We start from the raw sequence: 22137 nt of genomic DNA, 5'->3' as shown, positions 1-22137 counted from the left end.
CAGTCTTAATTGATATGCTCCCAAACCAGGAAGCTGCTATCCTGGGAGGGGACCAGAGCAGTAAATTTCATGTGTTGTTAATTTTAAATATTCAGAGACCACTTAAGTCCACACCCCTCTCTTTGGCACATTCCTGAAAAAAATCCTTAAAAGGGGGAAGCCCCAACCTTTCAGGGTGCTCCTCTCTCTCTAAGGTCACCTGCACTTTTTCTCTAAGTAACTTTAAGTAAAATTTTTATTCTGCTTCACTACTGTGTTCTGCCCTTGCCCTTCAATTCTTTGTTGTGGCGGGGACAAGAACTGAGGAAAATACACAACACCCTCCACCAACAGATCTTATTATAAAAAAGAGGTAACACTGATTATGGACACATTGCTCTATATAGTAGGCACCTTCATTGAGCTGTGCTTAAATCCAATTATTTTAAAATTGTGGCAAGTCATTTTATACCCAATTTCTGCATTGTTAGGATGCATTAGACATACATAAATGATTCCTGACTCCCATCTGTCAATTTTAATAAGATGATAAATAACCCTCATGATAAGAGAGGCATTCTGAAGCTACCATTACAAACAAGAAATGGTTTTCCATTTTAGTACGTGCCCTTTTGTTTCTGTTTTCATTTTATCTGTTTTGATTTTTAAAAGTTATCCAATTGCAAAGAACATATAGGAAGAGAAATGTATAAGCATTATGACTGTAGGGTTTTCCACTGTGTAGATTTCTTTTATGTCAAAAATGTATTTGTTATGAATATGGATATTAGGTTTTTCCAATTAGGAAAATGTCATAAGACATCTGAAGGATTCTGGCAGGGCCCAGGGTAGAAAGGCCAAAGTGACATAGAGGCTGGAGAGACACTTTCTGTGAGATCTCCCTGTTTGGGAAGCACTCCCCAATGGTCCTACCTAGAACTAGCCTGAGGCAAAGCATATGTTTCCTTAGGTCCCTTCAGTTCTTGCAATGGCTCCTGAAACACTCTCTCCAAATGCCCATTACTGCAAGCCTATCCACAATTCTCTGCTGGGGCTGCAAATCTCTGTTGTCCCACCTCAGAGATGCCATTTACCCAGCTCTATTCTCCATCATCTTCTTCCATTGGGGAAATTCACAGATTTTTCTTGTGCTCTACTTCCCATATTCTTGGCCCACCTCTCTACGCCAGCCCTCACGAGTCTCAGTTGCACTGCATACACTTTGCTTTCTGCCTGGGGTTTCTCTAACACAATGATATGAGAGCACCTGGGGGGACTCCTTTGTCACTTGCACATGTGTGACCCAGAATCGTGGATCATAAGGAGTCCTCACTGGTTGGGGGACAGGAAATAATGACCACATGCTTCTGCATTTTGTCCCTTGGTTGAACACATTGTGCACACTCATAAGGAGCATTCAGAGAAATCAAGTCCCAGTTGTCCTTAGCAGATCAACTTGACAAGACACCTTTTCACGGACCATTCCTTCTCTGTTTTAACCTCCCTACCTCCTCCTCTCTGGATCATTTTCCAAAGACTGCAGAAAAAGAAACCAGGCTAACACAAGAAGGCATACTTCATAGTCTCAAGATCTATTCTCTGTGCCTCCACGATAAGTACCCAATCTGTTAAAATGATCAGTGTCAATTACAGAAGCCCAAACACCACATTCATAGTGTCCTTCAGGAGATGATTGGCTTTCTCATTAATTTAGAGCCCAGATTATAACACCATAAGTGAAGGGGGCCATGTTTTTCTTGACTTTGTTCCCCCAGAACCTTTAATTGGTGGTGACACACAGGATGCACTCAAGAAATGATAAGTGAATGAATGAAAGCAGTGCTCTGTGTTTTTGTGTGTGTGTGTGTTTGTGTTTTTTTTTTTTTTTATCTCAAGATAACAGTGGGAGAACTCTATGGCCAGAACAGGATGGAGTCAGTGTCAATCATTGGGAGGTCTTTTAGGAAAAAGTTTGACAAGGTTTCTAAATCCCAAAGTCCAAATATTACCTACCAGTTTCTCCATATGAGGCCATTTCTGGTCTAACAAGCCCAAAGAATCCCAACATTGAGATATGGGTTTCAGAGATGGGTGTGTGATTAGAGGATAATAGGAAGACAGAGCTTGCAAAATTTGTTTAGGACTCAGAATCTAAATAAGGCTACTGCTTTCCAGGGCTTTCCCTAAAAGACAAACAAAACAAAATTTAAATCATATTTCTTCCAAAACTCTTTGTTTAATAAATAATTTTTTAAATAAATAATCAGATGCTTCCCTACTGTATTATTTAAGAGAGATTGAAAACTTGATGCACTGCCTTCTAAAGCTAGTGAATTCTATACCTCAATTCCATTTCTTAAAGTCATACACTTTCCATGTACCTACTCCAACTTCTTAGAGGTACTTTGGTATGATTTATATTTATTATGAATTCTCAACTTGCTAGGGGATGGGGACATTAGGAAAGAATGGGTCCTGCCTGAATTGTGAAGATAGATGTGAGTAATTTTTAAAAGAACATCAGGATAATATTTTTACAAGGAAAACTATAAAAGAATAAAGCTGAACAAATATTTTTAGCAGGTAATAACATCTACAGAAGATAGGGTAAGAAAATATTTTATTTCAAAAGCATATACTGCATAATTTTAAAAGGTTTGCAAAATCCTAGTGTTTAATCCTCATAATGGCATATGTGATGAATATTATTTTCATTGTGCAGATGACAGAAGTTCAGAAATAATAAGAAACGTGCATCAATGAGCATAGCCAGTAAGCAGCAAATCCTATCCAGGAAATCTGATAGGTTGTGAAGTCTTTCTTGTGTAATATCTGCCTCTGGGCTTCATACCAGAAAGAGGGCACTCTCCTCAATGGGGAAGTGGCACCTTATGTTTTCAACAGACTTATCCAAAAAAAGTTCTTATCTCTCTAAGAGCTCATCTTTTATATAATCCTATATGCGGTATTTGTAAACTTTGGCCAGAAGACAGCTTATTAAAGAAAGCTACAATTTATTCTTTGTGCATTTGTATTCTTTGCTGATGTCATTGATAGCCTTCTCAAACAGGACCATGAAGGGCACCACAAATACTGAAAGGAACTTATGCCCTCATTATTCATTGTGTCTTTAAGAAGGTTTTTGGCCCCAAGCTGCATATGCTGTTTATTTTTTAGACTACAGCTACTTAAAACGTCTATGTTGAATTGGTTATAGACTCTTGGCCCACATCTTTCTTGCCACACATATCTTTTGGCAATATTTTTCTATGGGGTGGCTGTTTTTGCCATGACTTTCCCCAAAGGCATTATTTTCCATTTAATGTAATTACTTCAATTAATAAATCTAATGAGAGCAAAAGAGCTGTTATCCCCTGCTTTGCCTTCACAGGAGGAAAAACTTTGATAAAGATGAAGACATGGAGCAATTATAGCAAATGTATTTGAATGTATATATGACTGCACTTGTTTTCTTTTTATACAAATAAATCACATGTAAAAGCTTTTCCCAGAGGGGGAAAAATGTGGAATCTTTAAGTAAGTTTATAAATCCATGTTAACAAAATAAAAATTGTCTGTGTTCCAATAAAATTGAAAGGTTTTTTTTTCTTTTTGACAATAGAAAAAATGAATAACTTACTTGGGAATATTGTCCGGCAGCATTAGAATATCTATAGTATTCACTTTAAAAATTCCATTTTTAGCAAGGTTTCAGTTTGACGGTGTTTTTGGTTTTCCACTTTACCTCTCCAGCAGTTTCTGAACCATCCTGTATTCAGAAGTACCATTCCCAAAGGAGTTTCAGTGTTTTATTCTCACAGCTTTATCATAGGCAATTTGACTGGTTTAACATATTACAGAATGTATGAATGGCAAATGAGAGAGCCAGAGTCCACTGAGTATTTAACTAAGATCAGCAAACTTGCTGTACCTCTGACTTTGGGAAATAGCCACAAACATGCTCTATATTGAAATATTAGAATCAACATTAAAATTTCCATAATTGTATAAAGAAAATGTATTTTGGGAGTACTTTCATACAAACAATGCTATAAAATGCACTTAAGGGTAGGATTAAGTTTATGTCTTATAAAGTGAGGCCATGTAAACATTGTTTCTATGGGCTCCTTCTCTTTCTTTTCCCCTCATTATGAAGTTTTTTTCTAAAATTCTATTCATATTTATTGTATTCACCATCATATAAAGGAGAAAAACAAAGTTCTAAAGTATTTAATTGAAATAATCACTTCTGTGAACAATAATATTCTAATAACTGCTATTTCATATTATCAAGGATTGCAGGGTATTCAGAATTACTAGGAAAAAAATGAGGGTTTGGAAAATTAGCAGATTTTTTTCATCGATATCTTAAATAATGCCATGTTATGAAAAGATATTGATTTCCATGATCATTTTATGTTGTAAAAATTAACATATCCCAAATGTTATAAACCTGTTTTATTGCCAGTTCTTGATAGTACTATTGAGAATATCATTTCAACTGTTAAACAGGAGGCACAAACTGGTCTGCAAGTAAAATACAGGGTGATAAATATCTAGAAATTTTGAGTAATAATTTGAGTCAAAGTCTACTTCCACTCTCCCCACCCTGCCCACCCCAAAATAAAGAAAACAGGACTTGAGGCTTGAATTGCTGGATAATTACTTCAATTTTATTATATATTATATGATCTAAAGATGAAGATGAACATCAGTCAATATTGTAAAGTAGGACAACTAGTTTTATAAACTTTACATTCAGACTGTTGGTGTTATGCAAACAAAATAAAACATACCTATAGATAGAAAAATACAATGAACTAATGAGAAAGGAACATATATTACATTTTCATTTGTTCTAAGAAATGATGAAGCAGGTCCATACCACAGATTCTGTGTAAAATCAGCCTTAGAAATGTTTTTTGAAACCTGCCACTTTTTACTTTTCAAGATTTAATAGTAAGCTACTTTTCATTTTCTCAAAATAATGTGTGTAAATTTGTATTTGTCAGGAGTCAATATAACATTTCAAGTCCAACTCTATGTGTCTAATATTTTTCCATTGTCTTTATTAGCATCTGAAAAATAACTTACTCGTTTTTATTTAGGATTCAAAGGCTTCAAATAAATATTTTAGTGTATTAAATTTTATGCAGATGTATGTACATTTCAGAATGTACATGTATAAATACCTATAATTTAAAAAGCAGTGTAACAAATTAATGACATAAATGTTAACATCTCTTTAATCCTCTGTTGCTCTGTACATAGGTTCTTAACATCTCTTTGTGATAACTATTTACCTACTTTGTGTATAAACTTGAATATCATGACCGACTAGGAAAATAAAATTATAGGTATGCTACATATTTCTCTAAGATAAATATTTATCTCTGAAATAAATTAAGTTGCTTAAGCACTTTAACAAAGAATACAGCAATATGTGTTTATCTAATAGAATATACCAAGGAGATGGTACTAACTTCCAAAAACAAAAGCAGACTTTAGTAGTCTGTATTATTTTATATTAAGATATCAAATTGTACCAAAGTGACTTTATAGAGTCACAAAAGAAGTAAATTAATAACAATAAGACAGTAATAAGAAATCATCTACTTAGCAGTTCTTAAAGTATTAGTATTAATGGAGCCACAAATCCAAAATGTCAGGGCACATGCCAAAACTGTGTGCATAAGTATGCAAATTTTAATATAATTAATCAGTTTACATGATTGATCACTAGTGATATTTAAATCAACCTAAACATTCCAATCTTGAGATAAAATGTTTTCAATTTATAGGCTTTCTTCAGGAGGAAAACTCAATAGAGGTTTTAGCAACTGAGCAGATGTTACCAGAAAGGGAAAAGAAAAGTACTGAAGTATGTGCACTAATTGAGCAAAATCATGTAGAGGAAGCCCAGAAGTTCATATCTCCTTTGACTTTAGTCAGTCTTTAAATAATTATAATTAGTGGTAAGTTCTAGCCAGCCTTGAAGCTTATGCCTCATTAAAATCAAACTTCTCATTCTGCCAGTGTATTAACTTGTCTTTATATTCAGATAATTAGCACCTCATCATACTATGCTATTCTGGGACTTCTCTGCATCCTCCAATCTCACATCCAGCACTGCAAAAAGCAGTTACTATTGCCTCATCAAATTCTGCTGCCCTTCAACGTCTATTTTTCCTGTATGAAAATCAGATTTTAAAAAGACGAGAAATACTAGATAGATAGTTGAATGTTCAAGATAGTGTGAAAATAAAGGGGAAACCCAGAAAACTTAAACACTTTGGTCATTCGGTCCAGATCCGTCCTCTCGGACCCTTCTAGCACCTATTGAATCATCAGGATTTCAATTTCGGCATCTCCGACTGCAGGGGCTCAAGAGTTCCGTAGTCTTGCCAAAGTCCAACACCCGCGGTCGCTGCTGCGAGAGGTGAGAATTCCTGCTTGGCTGAGGTTTATGTCGACATTTCATTTTTTAAAACTCGTCTTTTTTTTTTTTTTTTTTTTTTTTGGTAATGACTTCTTTGATCACCCGAACAGCCTAGATGACCCGGCCCCCAACTATTGTTGTGATGGGATTGTTTTAACTCAGATAACGAAAAAAATGAACTACTTTTTGAGAAGTTCCTCCTTGGTCAACTAGTTTTTAGTCAAGTCCTCAGACTGCGGAACATCTTTAAAGATATTTGGGTTTCCTTTTTGCCTTTTTTGTTTTAGAAGGGTGGTTGGGTTAAAAGGTGAAGCCCACAGGACAGCCTCCCGCCGTTCGGTCTCGGCCAAAGTTTCTGCCGGTCAAGTTTGAGGCTCGAAGAGCCAGCGGAGCCCCTGGACGCTGCCGGTTGACCGGCTCCTCGCAGCGGCCGCCCGCCAGGTCCGCCAGCGCGACAGTTGCCGCGGGACTCCTGCGACGGGGCGGGGGGCGGGGGGCTTCGCTCCCGAGCCCAAACCGCGGCGGTCTCAGGCACAGCCTGCAGCTCCGCAGAGGAACTCGGGGTGGAAGCTGCGGAGCGGTGGGCGCCGGCAGCGAGCAGCACGCCTCGGGCCGCGGGTAAGAGATCATCCGGGGTGATTTGGGGCAGGGCTGGGGGGTGTCCGGAAGCGCAGACCAGCCTCCGGAGCGCGCGCTGCCCGGGAGCCAGGGCGGCATCCAGCCTGCGGCGGCAGAGCTGACGCTGTGCGCCTGGGGCGCGCGCGAAGTCTGGGGGCTCTTCCGACCGGGTCCGTGCGCGCAGCCCTCCGGTGTTGTACGGAGACTGCTTGGCGGGAAGCAGCCAGCCGCCTTGGGGCGCACCTGTTGCAAGAAATCAACCCCTGCCTGCGCGCCGCTGCCCTCCCCGCTGCGAGGGCGCGGGGAGTGGCCGGAGCGAGCGCGGCCCCGCGCCGCCACCGAGCTGCTCGCTCCCGCTCCTTGCTCTTCTGAGCCATCTGATGGGGCCCCCGGCCAGGGCCAAGGTTACGGCGCTTCTCCGGCTGAGGCCCTTTTGGGCTGCTCCAGCCTGGACCCAACCCGGCTCCTTTACCTTTTACCCAACTCCCTGCATGCGCCCCGAGTGGGCGATGGATGACAAAACCTGTGAAAGAAATCCATCAGCTCACCCTCCTGGGCCTGGCGCCTGCTCCCTCTCGGGGCCCGGGCGTATCCCTAAGGGACTGCGGGTGAACCCTCAGAGTCGAAAACGACTGGGCAAGGCCAGCGCGCGGGAGCAGGGCCGGCGCTGCCTGGAGGGGAGCCTCTATCTTTTGGGCCCTAGCGAGTATCAGCCCATTTTATAGAGAGCAAAGTTGTGGCTTCTTTACTCTCCCTCTTCTCGTTAATCCCTCCAAGAGGTAGGTTAATGGAGAACAAGCCTTCTAGAAGAATCTAGGATTCCTGGAAGGCCTCACTAAAAGTGCTTGCCTGGCTGGGGCCCTGGACCTTGGACCACGCCTTGCTCTTACACAGTGGTCCTTCGGGAAGCAGAGGGCGACTAGGAAGGAGAGGGCGCGCTGCGCCCCAGACTACGACCCAGGGCCCGCAACGTGCACACAGATCTGCCACTTTAAGACCGCCTTGTTACTGAAGCCAAAACCTCTTTGGGGATGGAGTCTGGTCAGAGCAGGATGAAGCCCTGGTGCCCCTTCCCAGTCGTGTTCTGTCGTGCTCCAAGCGAGCTGGTCGTTGCCGGGGCAAATCTGCTACTCGGTGGAATGGTGGTGCCGAGGAAAGGGGGCTGCTGGTTCGGACTCCAAGAACCCCGGCGTCTGCCTTTCTAGGCCCTAAAGTGAGTTTTTCAGCTTGTATTTCGAGGACTGCTTCTTCCCTCTCCCTTTTTCCCGCCTGAAATCTTTAAGATTAATTAATTAAAGGAAATTTTATATCTTATTTCGTATTGTCCATTGAGAAACTGGGATTTTTTTAAAGGGAAAATAAACAGCATAATTTTTCTGCTCCTTCATTTGCAATCCTTCTGTTCTAACTAGTCTTGACTGCTTCTCGAAATCAAAACTGAATTCTCAGTTTGGCAATGGGAAATTCAGAAGTCGATGTCCAGGGTCAGGAAGGCGGTTCAAGAGTTCGGCGGGGGCTGAGCCTGTGCGCTGGCCCAAGCTTTTCCTCTAGTCGAGCGCTCCCTGCACAGCCAGCCTCCCCACTTCCATCAGCAGGGAAGCCCCTCGGAGCTGTGGTCTGGACCACGCCTCTTCCCCCAGGCCCCCTCTATCACCTGGAACGGTGTCCGAATATATGCAGCTGTTCTGGAACCCTTTTTCTCACAAGCAGCTCGGGCGATGTCACTGAGCTCAAATGGACTGATGAATTCAGAAACATTCCTTTTGCTTGGATACTAGGAGTGCGTTTGGACATCAATCTTTCCACATCCAATCGAATCTCTAGGATTCTCCGTTTACAGAAACTTTCCTTGTGCGGAGGTAGAAGCGGTAGGAAGATGAGAGTTGTGTCCAAGCTTCCAGGGAAGTAAGGTCCTAGCCTTACAAGGGCCCATTTCAGTGAATTTTTGTTTTTGTTTATTTTACAGAGAAGCAAAGTTAGGTGTACAAAAAGCGTTGGCTCCAATATTGTGTCTCCCCATCCTATTAGTACTGTAAGCGCTGCTACTGCAGCGTTACTGTCAAAGATGCACAGTGCAGACTGTGCATACTCCAAACCTGGGCAAACATCCCTCTTCTCTTGACCGCTCAGTTTGTATCAATGGAAAGTGAGGCCTCCTCTACCTCGTGAGTCTTATAGACTTGCAGTGATTGAGTCGCGTAGTCTGAGGCCCTAACGGCCCGTGATTCCGGGATTGTTTCGGTTTCGCACTTGGCACGCGGACATTCAGCCACAACCTAGCGTCTGTCTCAGCTTCCTCCAAGACCTGAGCTTGGCGGTACCCAGGTTCTTCTAGCAGCCGCCCCCGAGGCTCTCTCCCTTCCAGGGTTTTCTGTCTTCCCGCCCCTTACGCTTTTAGTTAGTCCCTATTGAGAAAAACACAGCAACGGAGGGAAAAGATCGGCGCCGACCTTCGCAAACTGCAGGCCTCCAGTTCATCCCCAGAATCGACAGTGCGTTGGGCCGCAGTGCCCACGCGCGAACGCACAAGAGGCTCTCCAGGCCCTTTCGCTGCAGAACAACACACACACACACACACACACACACACACACACACACACACACACACGCTAATGTAGCAAATTATGCGACCCTGAGCTCCCGCGTTCCCCTATCCGCTGGCGTGGGGCTGCTCCACCCCTGTGGACCCACCCGTTCCAGCCCAGTGGCGCTAAACTACAGATGCTCCCCCCCGCGCACCCGCACAGCGGCCTGGGGCCGCCCAGAGGAGAAACCAGCGGGGGGCTGCCCCACCATCTTCCGTTTGCGCCGAGGGCCAGGGGCTGCAGAAACAATCTCAAGTGGGCTTTCCAAGCCCGAACTCCCTTCCCGCCCCCCGTGCTCCTTTTCCTCAGTTCCCCTTCTCAAGTTGCTCTTCTTGTAACACCAAGAATTTTCTTTTCCCTTTGGTTTCAGGTCTCAGAAGTTAGTGCGTTGGGCAAAACTGAAATTCTTTCAGGAATCTATTTTTTGAAACGAAAGAGAACACACAGTATGCAAGAGACCCACCCTCACAAGAGTGGTAGGGGTAAACCCATCGCCAGATATGGACATCCCATTGAAATCATACCAGAGGGGTCCAATAAACAAAGTGCACACAGTGTCAGTGTTTAGGAAGAGAGACCTAAGGGGAAAAACTTGAGGCGCATTTCCACACCCACTGCATCTCCCCCCTACTACTCTCCGCGCGCGTTGGACCTGCCCTCCAGCCGTATCTCTGTCCTTGACACTGCTCCAGTGGAACTTCTTTTGCCCACATTTCCCAAAACTTGGGGATGCCTATGAAAGGAAGGAGAGTGTTAAATTCCTCTCCAAACCCACAGGAATCTCCGCTAATCACCTGACCTCCTTTCCTTCCCTTCTTCCGGTTCTTTAGGTGTGATTTGGTTAGGGAAGTTGGGAAAGGGGTGAGGCGGAGAAAAGTTTTTTTAAAAATCAGTAAGGCTGTGAGCTAGAGCGTGTGTCAATCAGAGGGTTTTGTGTCTGGGGGCTCCTAGCGGTTCTGAGCAGAGGTGTCCCAGGGCGGCCCCACAATGAATATGAATAGGAATCCTTGCTAAATGGGACAGCAAAGCGCACCGCCCTGAATGATGGCACGTCATCCTAACCAGCCCAGGATAGATAGGAGGTTCCTTTTGTCTCTTGTCTCCGCCGCAGCTCTATAAAAGCCCCTCTTTTTCGGCTTGAGGTTAGTTCAAGCACACACCAACTAGCTGTCCAGAAAACAGTCTAACGAGACAGAGGGGAGTTGGGGGGGAGGAAGGCGGGGAAAGCAGTGCCTCAGCTTTTCTTCTCACGTCTTGTGTCTGAGAAGTGGTTTGCTAGGCTTGCAGATTTATTTTTTAATTCCAAATTTTCTTTAATTTCCCGCCTAAAGCTTCCCCACGGTAGGGCCGCATCCCCCTTAATAAAATGAATTCTGACTCGAGCTCTGTCTCCAGCAGAGCTTCATCTCCGGACATGGATGAGATGTACCTGAGGGACCACCACCACCGCCACCACCACCACCAGGAGAGCCGTCTCAACTCTGTCTCGTCCACGCAGGGCGACATGGTGCAGAAGATGCCGGGGGAAAGCCTTTCGCGGGCCGCCGCGAAGGCCGTAGGCGAGAGCAGCAAGTACAAAATCAAGAAGCAGCTGTCGGAGCAGGACCTACAGCAGTTGCGGCTAAAGATCAACGGACGCGAGCGCAAGCGGATGCACGACCTGAACCTTGCCATGGATGGGCTGCGCGAGGTCATGCCCTACGCGCACGGGCCCTCGGTGCGCAAGCTCTCCAAGATCGCCACTCTCCTGCTGGCCAGAAACTACATACTCATGCTCACCAGTTCCCTGGAGGAGATGAAGAGGTTGGTTGGGGAGATCTATGGTAGCCACCACTCGGCCTTCCACTGCGGGACCGTGGGCCACTCCGCCGGGCACCCGGCGCACGCTGCCAACGCCGTACACCCGGTGCATCCCATCCTGGGTAGCGCGCTCTCGTCCGGCAACGCCTCGTCACCGCTGTCCGCCGCCTCGCTGCCTGCCATCGGCACCATTCGGCCTCCCCACTCACTGCTTAAGGCACCCTCCACGCCGCCCTCACTGCAGCTGGGCAGCGGCTTCCAGCACTGGGCCGGGCTGCCCTGCCCCTGCACCATCTGCCAGATGCCGCCACCACCGCACCTGTCCGCTCTCTCCACCGCCAACATGGCCCGGCTGTCTGCCGAGTCCAAGGACTTGCTCAAGTGAGCGGCAGGCCGGCCCGGCTGCCGAGGATGAGGGAAGAGTGGCGGGAGGGGCCGCGGTGCCGGGCCGGGAGGGAAGAGGGAGGCTGGGCGCTCGGCCGGCGGGAGGGCGGGCGCGGGGCCCTGCGGCCACCCACAAGGTCTGAGAGATCTCAGACCCACTTGACCTCCTGGAGGGAAAGGACCAAATCCAAACTGCAATTTCCAGGTGGTAGCGAAGGGGGACTGAAACCAGACGTCGTGTGTTTTGCATGCATGCTTCTTTTCCCCAAGCCGCGCCAGTATTTCTCACTTACATATGCTCTTGTCAAAACTGCATTTGTTGTATAAAGACGGGATTGGTGTAGTTAAAAATTTGCAAAGGGACTTTGAGTTGGCTTTCTCTGGCTCTGCGTGCTCACCTTGGAAAAGACAACCATCCCTTTGTGCAAAACAAATGTAAATATTTCCTTAAGATGGATGCAATTATGGTTGTCACTATCCTCTCCAAAGTTGTTTTACTAGAGACAGTGGGGGTGGGGATTGGAGAGAGGAAGAGAGAGAGAGAGAGAGAGAGAAATCCAGACACAAGTTTTAGATCTCCACTCTGGTCCAAGGCATGACATCTCTTACGTGGGTTTTCCTTAAGCGGCAGTGTAGGTCAAAAGAATGAACGCAGGTTTCTAAATGAATCTTATCTCAACATGTTGTGCAGGCCCTGATGCCATTTTCCTTGTAACAAGGATTTATTAGTGAATTCTCCGAAGTTTTCCATGTATCTGTCTGTGGTTGTATGAAATGAAAAAGGGGGCAGAGTGCAAAGATCCAAACTCAAGCACATACACTTCTTCCCCCATTCCCCCTCCTGCCCCCCACCCCCTTCAAACTCCATTCCCAACCTTCCTCCGCTGTCCTAAGGGGCCAGAGATTGCAAGAGCTTGGGATCCCTCTGCTAGCTTGCCCCATTCCCCCTTGCTCAGTTATTCTGCATGCGGGGTCGGCTCTCTCTATTATCAGCTTTGAAAACTTTCTGTGGTTCCGGGAGGGGTGCTGTTTTTATTTTCCTGAACATTTGCTTGAACTATTTTGTTAGGCCCTCAAAGACAATACTTGTCTTTATTTTTTATATATTCTTGATAAGTATGATATATTTATTAATAACCAGTGTTTCTGGATGAGATTTCAAATAAAAAAGAACCTTTAAATCCTGGCTTTGCCTTTGCCTAAAATTTTTGAAACCTGCGTTAGTAGGCAGGGAGCATGTGGTCCCAGTACGGTGTGTCTTGTGGTGGGTGAGAGATTTGGATGGGTGGGCAGATGTAAAAAGTTTTCTCTGGTCATTTACAGGTAAAGAGGTCAGATAAATTAGTGTTAATTATTACAACTAAAGGTCCTTCAAATGGAGGCATTGTCCAGGTTGGTAGTCTTGTGATATTTGAGCTCCTTATTTCTCTGCAGTAATCAGACCCTCATAAACTCAGCAACTGAGATTCAAGTGAAGTAATCTGGAAACCCAAAGGGACAGGAAATGAGAGGTGGAGTGGTGACTACACTGGCTGAGCTGATGGCAAATTAGGTTGAAGCAGTAAGCTGACTTTAAATTGACCATGCAATCTTTAAAAAAAAAAAAAACAGGTTCAAATGCAATATATGTTTTAAAAGTCAACAAAGGGTGGTCCTAGAAAATAATCAAATACCCAGCGCTGCCTGCCTCCCTCTACAGTGGGTCACAGGGAAAGAGAAGGGCACTCTGCTTTGTAAGGTGAGCTGGGATGAAGCCAACCACTGTCCGTGTCCCAGCATCTCGCAGATTTATAGCAGTTTCTCCCTTCTCTCCTCCTTTAGAAGACTGCAGTCTCATTAGTTGAATATTTTTGGCCTTCTTTGCATAAATGATGGCTAAAACAGTGTCATTTTAATCAATTACTTTTCTCTCTTCATTCCCAAACTCCGCAACACTTTCAAATAGTCTATATGAACAAAAGCAATCCAGCAAGGTTTTGTTTACTTGTCTGTAGAGGACAAGAAATCAAACTCCAGTGGTAACCCCGACAGCACATGCTTCTTTTGCTAAGGAAAGTGGAAACCTGATTGAAATGTACCACCCCAGAACTTGCCTCTAGAGGTAACATCACAGGTGTCTGGTTGGCTCCTCTTCCTCCAGGAGATGGAGGCCAGTGGTTTCCATGGTGGGGCAACAGCTGTCTCTCTCCAGGACAGCATGCCTAACAGGAGGCATCTGTCCTTTTCTGCCTCTGTCCCTCAGCCTGCCCCATGCTGTTCCTCTCTAGGAAGGCAGCTCAGTGGGTCTGCCTTTGATTTAACTCATCTCTGTTTCCCCCCTCCTGCTGCCTGCGGCCCAAACACACACAGTTGCCCCACCGCCAGGGGAGAAAGACCAAAGTGAGGGTCTACAGTGGAGGGGGCTTATTTCACCCAGTTTTAGGCAGACAAATGGGGGAATAATCGTCTGTTTCCCAAGGGTGATTCATTTCTCTGGGTGAGGAAAGAGCTGTTGACGATTTATTTGAATCCAACACAAGGCAGCTCTCCAGCCTTTCCCTGTGAGTTTATTATTTAAAGAGGGGAGGGGAGGGAGAAGTTCCATCAATCAGGAAAACGACTTTCCCCTGAGCCACTTGCTTCTTTATAGAGTCCAGTTTCCAAAGCCCTGGTACTAACCAAAGACTGGAAACCTGACCACTGGTTCAGGGATGGGCATTACCCCTTCTCTAGAGCTGGAGCTTAAACTGGGTGCTGGAAAGGTTAATCTTACACCAGGGAAATGGTAGCTTTTGAGGCTGTGCTGCGGGGACAGGAATCCCTTGAGTTCCATCCAGTGGTCAATTTAAAGAGCTGTAGGGCCCACCCTCATGGGGGAAGTAAGGTAGAAGGAACCTTGAGCCTAGGGAATTCTATCCCAAATTCTCCAACCGCAGAAAAGAGACACAGCTTCCAGAGGAGGCCCTAACATGGGCTGAGCTCTTCTTCTCTGGGTCACAAAATCTCCTCCCGGCCAGACACTGGGAGAAAGCATCCCTTTAAGAACAGGACAGGAACTCAAGGAGGAAGGTGGTTAGGGAGCCAGGAGGAGTAGAGAGCCCACTCCACCATGTGGAGTTTCTTGATTTATCGGTAAGAAACCTTAGGCTCTCGCCTCCCACGGAAGGGCCTGGGCCTGGTGACAGGGGATGTGACTTTGGAGGCAACTCTTATTTGCATTTCTCATGAAATTCTCAAATTGTGGGTGTCAGAAACAAGAGCGCACATCCGCTAAGGTGGGAATGGTTCTTGGACGAGTTTTTTCATTGTAAATGTGCCACTTTCTCGAAGGTCCTCAAGTTTAAAGCAGTTTTAATTCAATCTAGAAATACGATCCCTTCATTCCAGAGTAAATGTTGCCTTATATTTAAAAGGTCAGCGAAAGCCTCGTGGTAGGGATATCTTGAGAAGCCCACACTAGAAACCTCTCTGTGCTTTTTCAATCGGTGACCAAACTTTAAGGACGGAGACAGTCACACTTAGAAAGCGAACGCCCAGAAAGGGAACTAGACCTTTGTTCCTAGAGACCCTTCCCTTATCCGAGGTTCTGGAGCCTTAGGTTTATATCCTGAAAAAGGGCAGAGAAAGGCGGCTCAAGATTTCCTAATCCTACAGGAGGCGGCCTGCGTCTCAAACTTTTTTCGAACACAGTGACACCCTTAGCAGAAATTGCACAAGCTCCTTCCCTCAGGAAGGGAGGTGAGTTTTCTGGGCACTTCGCTCAGCCAACGAGACTTAACTGCGTTTTCCAGGCCCCTTCTAGAGACTCCGGCCCCCTGTGCCCCGCCCGCTGCCCCCGCTCAGGGCGGACTCCCACCCTGCGCGCCCAGGCGGTTGGCTCCCAGCCCTCCCGCAGACGCTCGCTCCCGCCGCTCTGCCGCCTAAGGGGCCTGGACGAGCCTGGAGGCTGGGCACCGCGAGGCTGCTGATCCCGAGGACACCCCGCGAAGCTCAGCCTCACCTCCGGGGCTCTCCCGGGCCCGACGGCTGGAGGAGTTGGACCCTGGTTCTCAGGGTCCCTCCCCAGCACCTCTCTCCCGGACCCCCTCCGCGTGCCCAGGCCCGAGACCACCCAACCCGAGCCGGGAAAGGGGAATTGTGAAGAGAGGACGTGGGGGCCAAGTGCGGACCTAAACCCTCTCCAAACTGGGGCCTCTGTCGATCAGCGCGGCCCGCACCCATTCCTGGCTCCTCGGGCTTAAGGTGTCAAGCGAGAGGCGGAACCGCCACAGAAGGGTGCTGGAAGTATCTTTGGGAAGAAATAGATCAAGGGAGGGGCCCTGATGAGCTGGGGCAGCTGCGTCTGCGGCCTGCGGGTCGGCCAACCTGCGGGGGGATGAGTGTCGCCTCCCTTCCCATCCCCGCCCGACTTCTGAGCCACACAGGGCCCATTGCCTTAAACGTGCCCGGGAGGGGGCAAACCCCGAAGGTTCGGGTCTAGGTAATCGCCTTTCCGTTCAGTGTCCGCTTTCCCGGGAACCTTCGCTGGTACCCTGCGGTAGCTGGGCTGCGCGGGGGCGGCAGGGTGTGGGGTGCGGGGAGCGCAGTGGGGAAGGGCGCGCTAGGTCCGGCACCGGGTCCCTCCGACGTCTCTAGCTCCGCCGCCCTCCCCCTGGATGCGGCGCCCCTCGCTCCCACCTCCTACCCGCTGCTGTCCTAGCGAGAGCGGGGCCAGAGTCGGAGGCCCGCTTGGCCCCTAGGTCCGGGGCCAGACGCGGAGACGCTCGCGCGAACCGGCGTCCCCGAGATGGAGCAGCGTTTCACGGATTCCCAGGCCCAGAGAGGTGGCGGCGCAGACGACAAAAGAAAGATGCACCGGAGAGGAACATCACCAAACTAGGCCCAACCCGTTCTGCTCAAACACCTGCAGAAAGTCTCAAAATTCCTAAGTACTTTTGGAAACTGGGAGGGAGAAAAAATAAGAAAAATCCAAACTCGGGCCGAGGGCTGCGGGAGCTCTCTCTCCTCTGTCCCTTGCGTCCCCACACCAATGACACTTTGTAAATTCTGCTGAAATTACGGTCTAGGTCGGCTCGGTGGCCCCAGCTGCTGCGCCTTCTCCAGCCGCGTTTCCTCCCTAGGGACCGCAAGGAGGACCCGGCCACCGGCTCTCTGCGGCCCACTCGCGGCTCTCCGAGCTCTTGGGCGGAGCCTTTACTAATTCAAGTCCCAGTCCTCTACCCGGCCTCGGCACCGAAGTACCGACTGCGGCCACGGAACCAGCGCTCCGGAAAGTTCAACACGCCCTGGAGCGGGTCCCGGGGGGCCGGGCCTGATGGGGCTCAGGCCCTAGGGAGCAGAGAGGGAGGGTTGCACGGATCTGGGAATCCACGCCGGGGCCTGCTTTTGCTGCGGTGTCCTGCGGTTCCGTGGAGGCGGAGTGGTTGGATTTCCCGCGCCCCCGGAAGGCAGGGTGGAGCAGCGTCAAAGGCTCTGTGAGGCAAGTGGGGGTCGCTGACCCTCGAAAGTTTTGGGTTCCGTCTAGCCTTGACTTGATCAAGGCCCTGGTTTCCTTCGAGGTCTGCGACGGACATCTGCCAGAGTGCAGGAGCCGGGGCCTGATTCTGGGGCGCCACGATTTACGTGGAATATGGGGCCCCTCAAGGACCCTTCATCTCCCTTGGGCCTGGAAAAGTTCCAGAAACCGGGTTTGAGAGCTCCCTTATTCCCGCCCCTCATGCTGCAAAGTTGCAGCGCCCAGAACGCCTTTCTGCTACGGGTGGGGTCCTTAACTCCATGCGCGGAAATAGAGGTTGGAACAAGCACAATTTATGGAGACTTTTTCACCTAATATTCAACTACCCTCCACCCCCACCGTGGGAAAGGACAAGGAAATTCACATTACCCTTTAAACCCCTGTGTAGACAGACAGCTCTCTAGTGCACTGCCAGCAATGCAAGCCTTGCTCTTACTTCCTTTGGAGTTTCTCTTAATCTTTCTCCACGTCAGCAGTGAACACTTTGTGGGTGCCTTTTGAGGTGCTAGACACTGTGAGGGACACCAGAGAAAAGTGATAAATACACCATCAAGAGAAGTAATATATTCAATCCCCAAATGGCCCCTGCTCTGGGGCTCTCAGATCCTGGTGGGCAAGAGGCCACCTAAGCCGACGATAACACCACTGGCCACACGACACACAAGTGCTGCCAGCGCATCCTTCTAGAGGCTTTTTTAGGGTGCTAGAAAACTCACTGCACATTCCCTCTAGCAGACAGAAAGGACAGGAGCAGATGCCTTTGATGAATATGGAAATAAAAAGAAGCAATGGTGGCAGTGCATAGTTTGGAGATTTATTAACACTGAGATAAACTTCAGTCTGGGGCATCTCTGTAATTCATGTCCCATTCGTTATTACCAAATGAGCAAATCGTTTTTCTTTTAACTGGGTTTTAAAAGAAAAAAAACAAAAGGAGTGAGGTGGTTGAGAGAAATCTTTTTTTAATGGGATTAGAGTCATTATGTTCCTGTCTCCGTGGGTCTCTTGAGCTACAGAAACTTGCCTCTCCACTCCCGAGTTCACCAGGCTGTGTTCTAAACATAAAACAATCCTGTAATTTCCTTCACGAACAAAAGTTTTCAAAGAAATGACCTGCACAGTATCCCCTTCAATAAAGCAGAGTTGACTTAATGGTCTGTTAATTACTCCATCCCTGCAGGGGGAGGGAAGCTTCCAAAAGGATTGCTACAGACCCTCTGTTGACTGAAGCTGTAGTCTGTCCCCAAATGTACAGCTGGGCTGGGCCATTGAATACCCAGACAAAACAAAATCCTTGATAAATAATCCTACCTAGAACACAAAGATTCAGCATACAATTGTTGAATCTTTGCTGGATCCTCAGAGAAGACCGGAGGGAGCTCTTTGGGGTTTCCGGTAATCTTTAAAGCTTGAGGCCAGGGCTTGGAAAAACTTATAGAAGAGCTTGTTTGACTTTTCTGTCCCCTTATCCTCCTGCCAAATTTCTTTTTCTCATTGGAGACTCTGACTGTACTTCTTTTATCCAGTCTTCTTTTGTACTAATGAGTTTGTTTAATCATTTAATACATTTTTCATCTGGTCATCTTTTCCAGTTGTTTCTCTGTTAATGATTAAAACCTAAGAAGATAATTTTAAGTGCTGTAGTAAAAAAGGACAAAGTAGAGAATCAAAGAAGAGGAGATAGATTTGGGTTACTATTCTCTGTGACTTTCACATCTATAAGGTAACAGCTGCAACATGGAATTAAATATATTTCTAAAATAATAAAAGTCCAAAAGCTCTACTAGGCCCACACAAAACTGGACAGTCACCCATTTCATTTGGCATCAGAGACAGATATGCAGAAAAACTCAAATTTTGAAACACCTCTTTAAGAAAGAAAATACACATGAACATATTCTACACTAATCGAGAAAGTATTGGTTGCAATTTGGGATACATTTGGCCTATTTAAAGAAAACATTTCAGAAAGATGAAATGTGATGTCTACAGTGATGTATCATGAAAGTGATCAAGATGTGGATATGATGTTTTGAAAATTTATGCCTTATCTGAACTGGGCAATAGCAGAAAGAGTCTGTCATGCCACATGATTTGCCACATCCACCATCCCTAAAGGGTCATGTGTTGAAGGAAGCCAGCCTTTGCCTTCCTTGCCATAGTTGACTGAACCTTGCATGATGTATAAGCAAGGCATGGACATAGAGGAAAGCTAACTCAAAGAGGTATTGGTATTAAATTATGCCGTAATTGTGTTTCATAGAGTGGCAAACATACATTTCTCTCATTGGGAAAGTATACAAGTCTAGAGAGTCAAAAAGAGACCCATCATTTAAATTGAGTTTTACCTCCCATCAATGCTGAACTTCTAGTTTTCAGTTAGACTAGCTATTCATTCCATTTATGTGAGAAATGGGATCAGATACAAAGTGACAGTGTGATTTTTATAGCCCGAAGGTGTGGTCCTTTCAATAAAACACATGCAAAAGGCTATCTTTGCATGTCTATTCAATGATGTGCTTAGGATCTGGACTATATAACTATATATAGTCCCACAGTACTATATAACTACTAGGCAAACAGGGAAAACAAAAAGCCATTCCTCTTGCTTAAATAGTCCATGGGAAATACTGGAAATAGAGGAGGCAGTTTATTTTCAATTTTTATCAGAATTATGAAAAAATTTATCAGAATTATGAAAAATACAAGATTGAATAAAGTACAGTTTTAGAAATTATGCTGAATGACGTGATGTAGAAACAGGTTCTCTTTTTCTCCTTTGCAGGGATTTAATGCATTCAGGTATCAGTGCTCCTTCCCAAAGCCCATTTTGATTTGGAAGATTTTTCATATTTTACCCTTAGGTGCTTGATTTTCTAGCATTTCCTTCACCTGTAGAGTGTTGTGTAACAGGCTGTTGAGTGAGATATTGATCTCTACAGGGCCACAGATTATGTTGACTAATGACCAGTAATTTTTCATCATTATTAATATAGGCAAATTTTAAAATAGAAAATATCAAGAAACATGCACTGTGTTTTCCACAGTGAATATAACATCTCAATACAAGGAATTTACAAAGGAGCTTTAAACTGAAGGAAAACACTAACAGTGAAAACTTTTTGGAATATATTTAAAATGGGGAGAACTAATATTTCTTTGGAAACAACAGTTTTATTTAAACCTCAATGAAATGCTAACCTGTCCTTGAGTGGCTGATGCTGATTATACTGAAGAGTGGCCAGAGAGGAGGGAGGAAGCTATAGGTAAGACAGTCCTATTTTTCCAAATTGACCTTCCCATGAGCTCTCACTACATAGACCCTAAACTTCATCTAAGGAGACAGTGAAGTGTGAGATGCTTCTCTTACAATTATTTATTTGACTACTACAAATTACTTTCTTTTTCTATAATTAACTTCCCTTGAAATTTTATTTGAGGTTTGTTCATCTAAATATATGCAATTGTCCCCCCTTATCCTCAGGGTCTATGTTCTAGGACCCCCACTAGATGTCTGAAAGTGTGGACAGTACTGAACTCTATATATATTCTATGTTTTTTCCTATGCATTCATATATTCATACCTATGACAAATTTTAATGTAAACATCAGGCACAGTAAGAGATTAACAATGATAACTAATAATAAAATAGAATAATTATAACAATGTACTGTAATAAAAGCTATGTGAATGTGCTCTCTCTCAAAATATCTTATTGTACTGTACTCCTATCTCTTTTTTGTGATGATGTGAGATGATAAAATGCCTATGGGATCAGATTAAGTGAGATGAACATAGGCTTTGTGACATAGCACTAGGCTACTACTGACCTGACCGATACTCAGGAGTTTTCTGCTGCCAGACCTCCATTGACTGTGGGTAACTGAAACCACAGAAACCATGGATAACAGGGTGATGTAGGGGAAACTACTATACTATTACGGTATAAAAGAATGGTTTAGAATTTGTTGAAACTAGAATTAAGTTCAATGAAGCATTCAGTGTTTCTCTATGCCTTAGGCTTGTAAGGAGATCAGAGGTGACAGACGGGAGATAGAATCTGCAGAGCAGAACGAAATGGATTTATTAAGTGGAGCAGGTAAAGTCAGAAACATGGTAGCCATATTTTAAAAATGCAAAATATTTCTGCTGGTAACATGGTATCATGAAATACTCTTATTAATTTGGCCTTCACATATACAACAGGCTTTTAAGTCATGAAGACACTATTTAGAAAAAGCACTGTTTGCTTAATTTTAACAGAGAAAAGAATTACAGGTGATTTTCTCTTTCTCCTCTCTCTTCCTCCTCAATTTTCCTTCCTCTGTTTCTCTGTCTCACTTCTCAATTATCTCATCATCTTCTTGTTCTGTATCTTCTTCTACTTCTTTGCTTCTAGTCTCCCTTCTAATTCATCTCTTCACTCTATTGGTCCATTTGCCACTTACTGCTTTAGGGGAGCATGGGACTTCCATTTCCCTAGACTTCTCATTCTGTCCTTGTACACAAATCTCCTTGCTCCTCCAATCAGTTTTGGTTTCTAGAAAGCACCAACACTGTTTTAATATCTTCACTCTCAACTATGTTATGTTACAGAAAAATGTGTTGCAGAGCAAAGATGTTCAAAAGTGCTTTAACTTTCAAAAGCAACATTACCATGAAAACATCTTTCTAGATGGTGAGGGTATTGTGGTAGATGCCAGCTTGGGCTACCTTAAGGGAAATATTTACATTAATAATTATAGCAAACACAAAGTTCTTAATATATCCCAGTTACAGTTTTAAATACTCATCATATATTGACTCATTTAATTCTCACTGCAAACCTGTGATGTTG

The 22137-nt window shown here is 45.4% G+C and overlaps 1 protein-coding gene across 1 annotated transcript; it reads left to right on the top strand.

The window, feature by feature from the left end:
* Window positions 1–10987: 10987 nt before the first annotated feature.
* OLIG3 (oligodendrocyte transcription factor 3) lies at window positions 10988–11847 on the top strand. Its single transcript, XM_017656386.3, has one exon. It carries the CDS (start codon window positions 10988–10990, stop codon window positions 11804–11806), a length of 819 nt encoding a protein of 272 aa, XP_017511875.1. The 3' UTR covers window positions 11807–11847.
* Window positions 11848–22137: the final 10290 nt, after the last annotated feature.

Source organism: Manis javanica, chromosome 13 (genome assembly GCF_040802235.1).
Source record: "Manis javanica isolate MJ-LG chromosome 13, MJ_LKY, whole genome shotgun sequence".
Taxonomy (NCBI): domain Eukaryota; kingdom Metazoa; phylum Chordata; class Mammalia; order Pholidota; family Manidae; genus Manis; species Manis javanica.
Note: the sequence above shows the minus strand (reverse complement) of the source record. Positions and strands in the feature narration are given on the sequence as shown.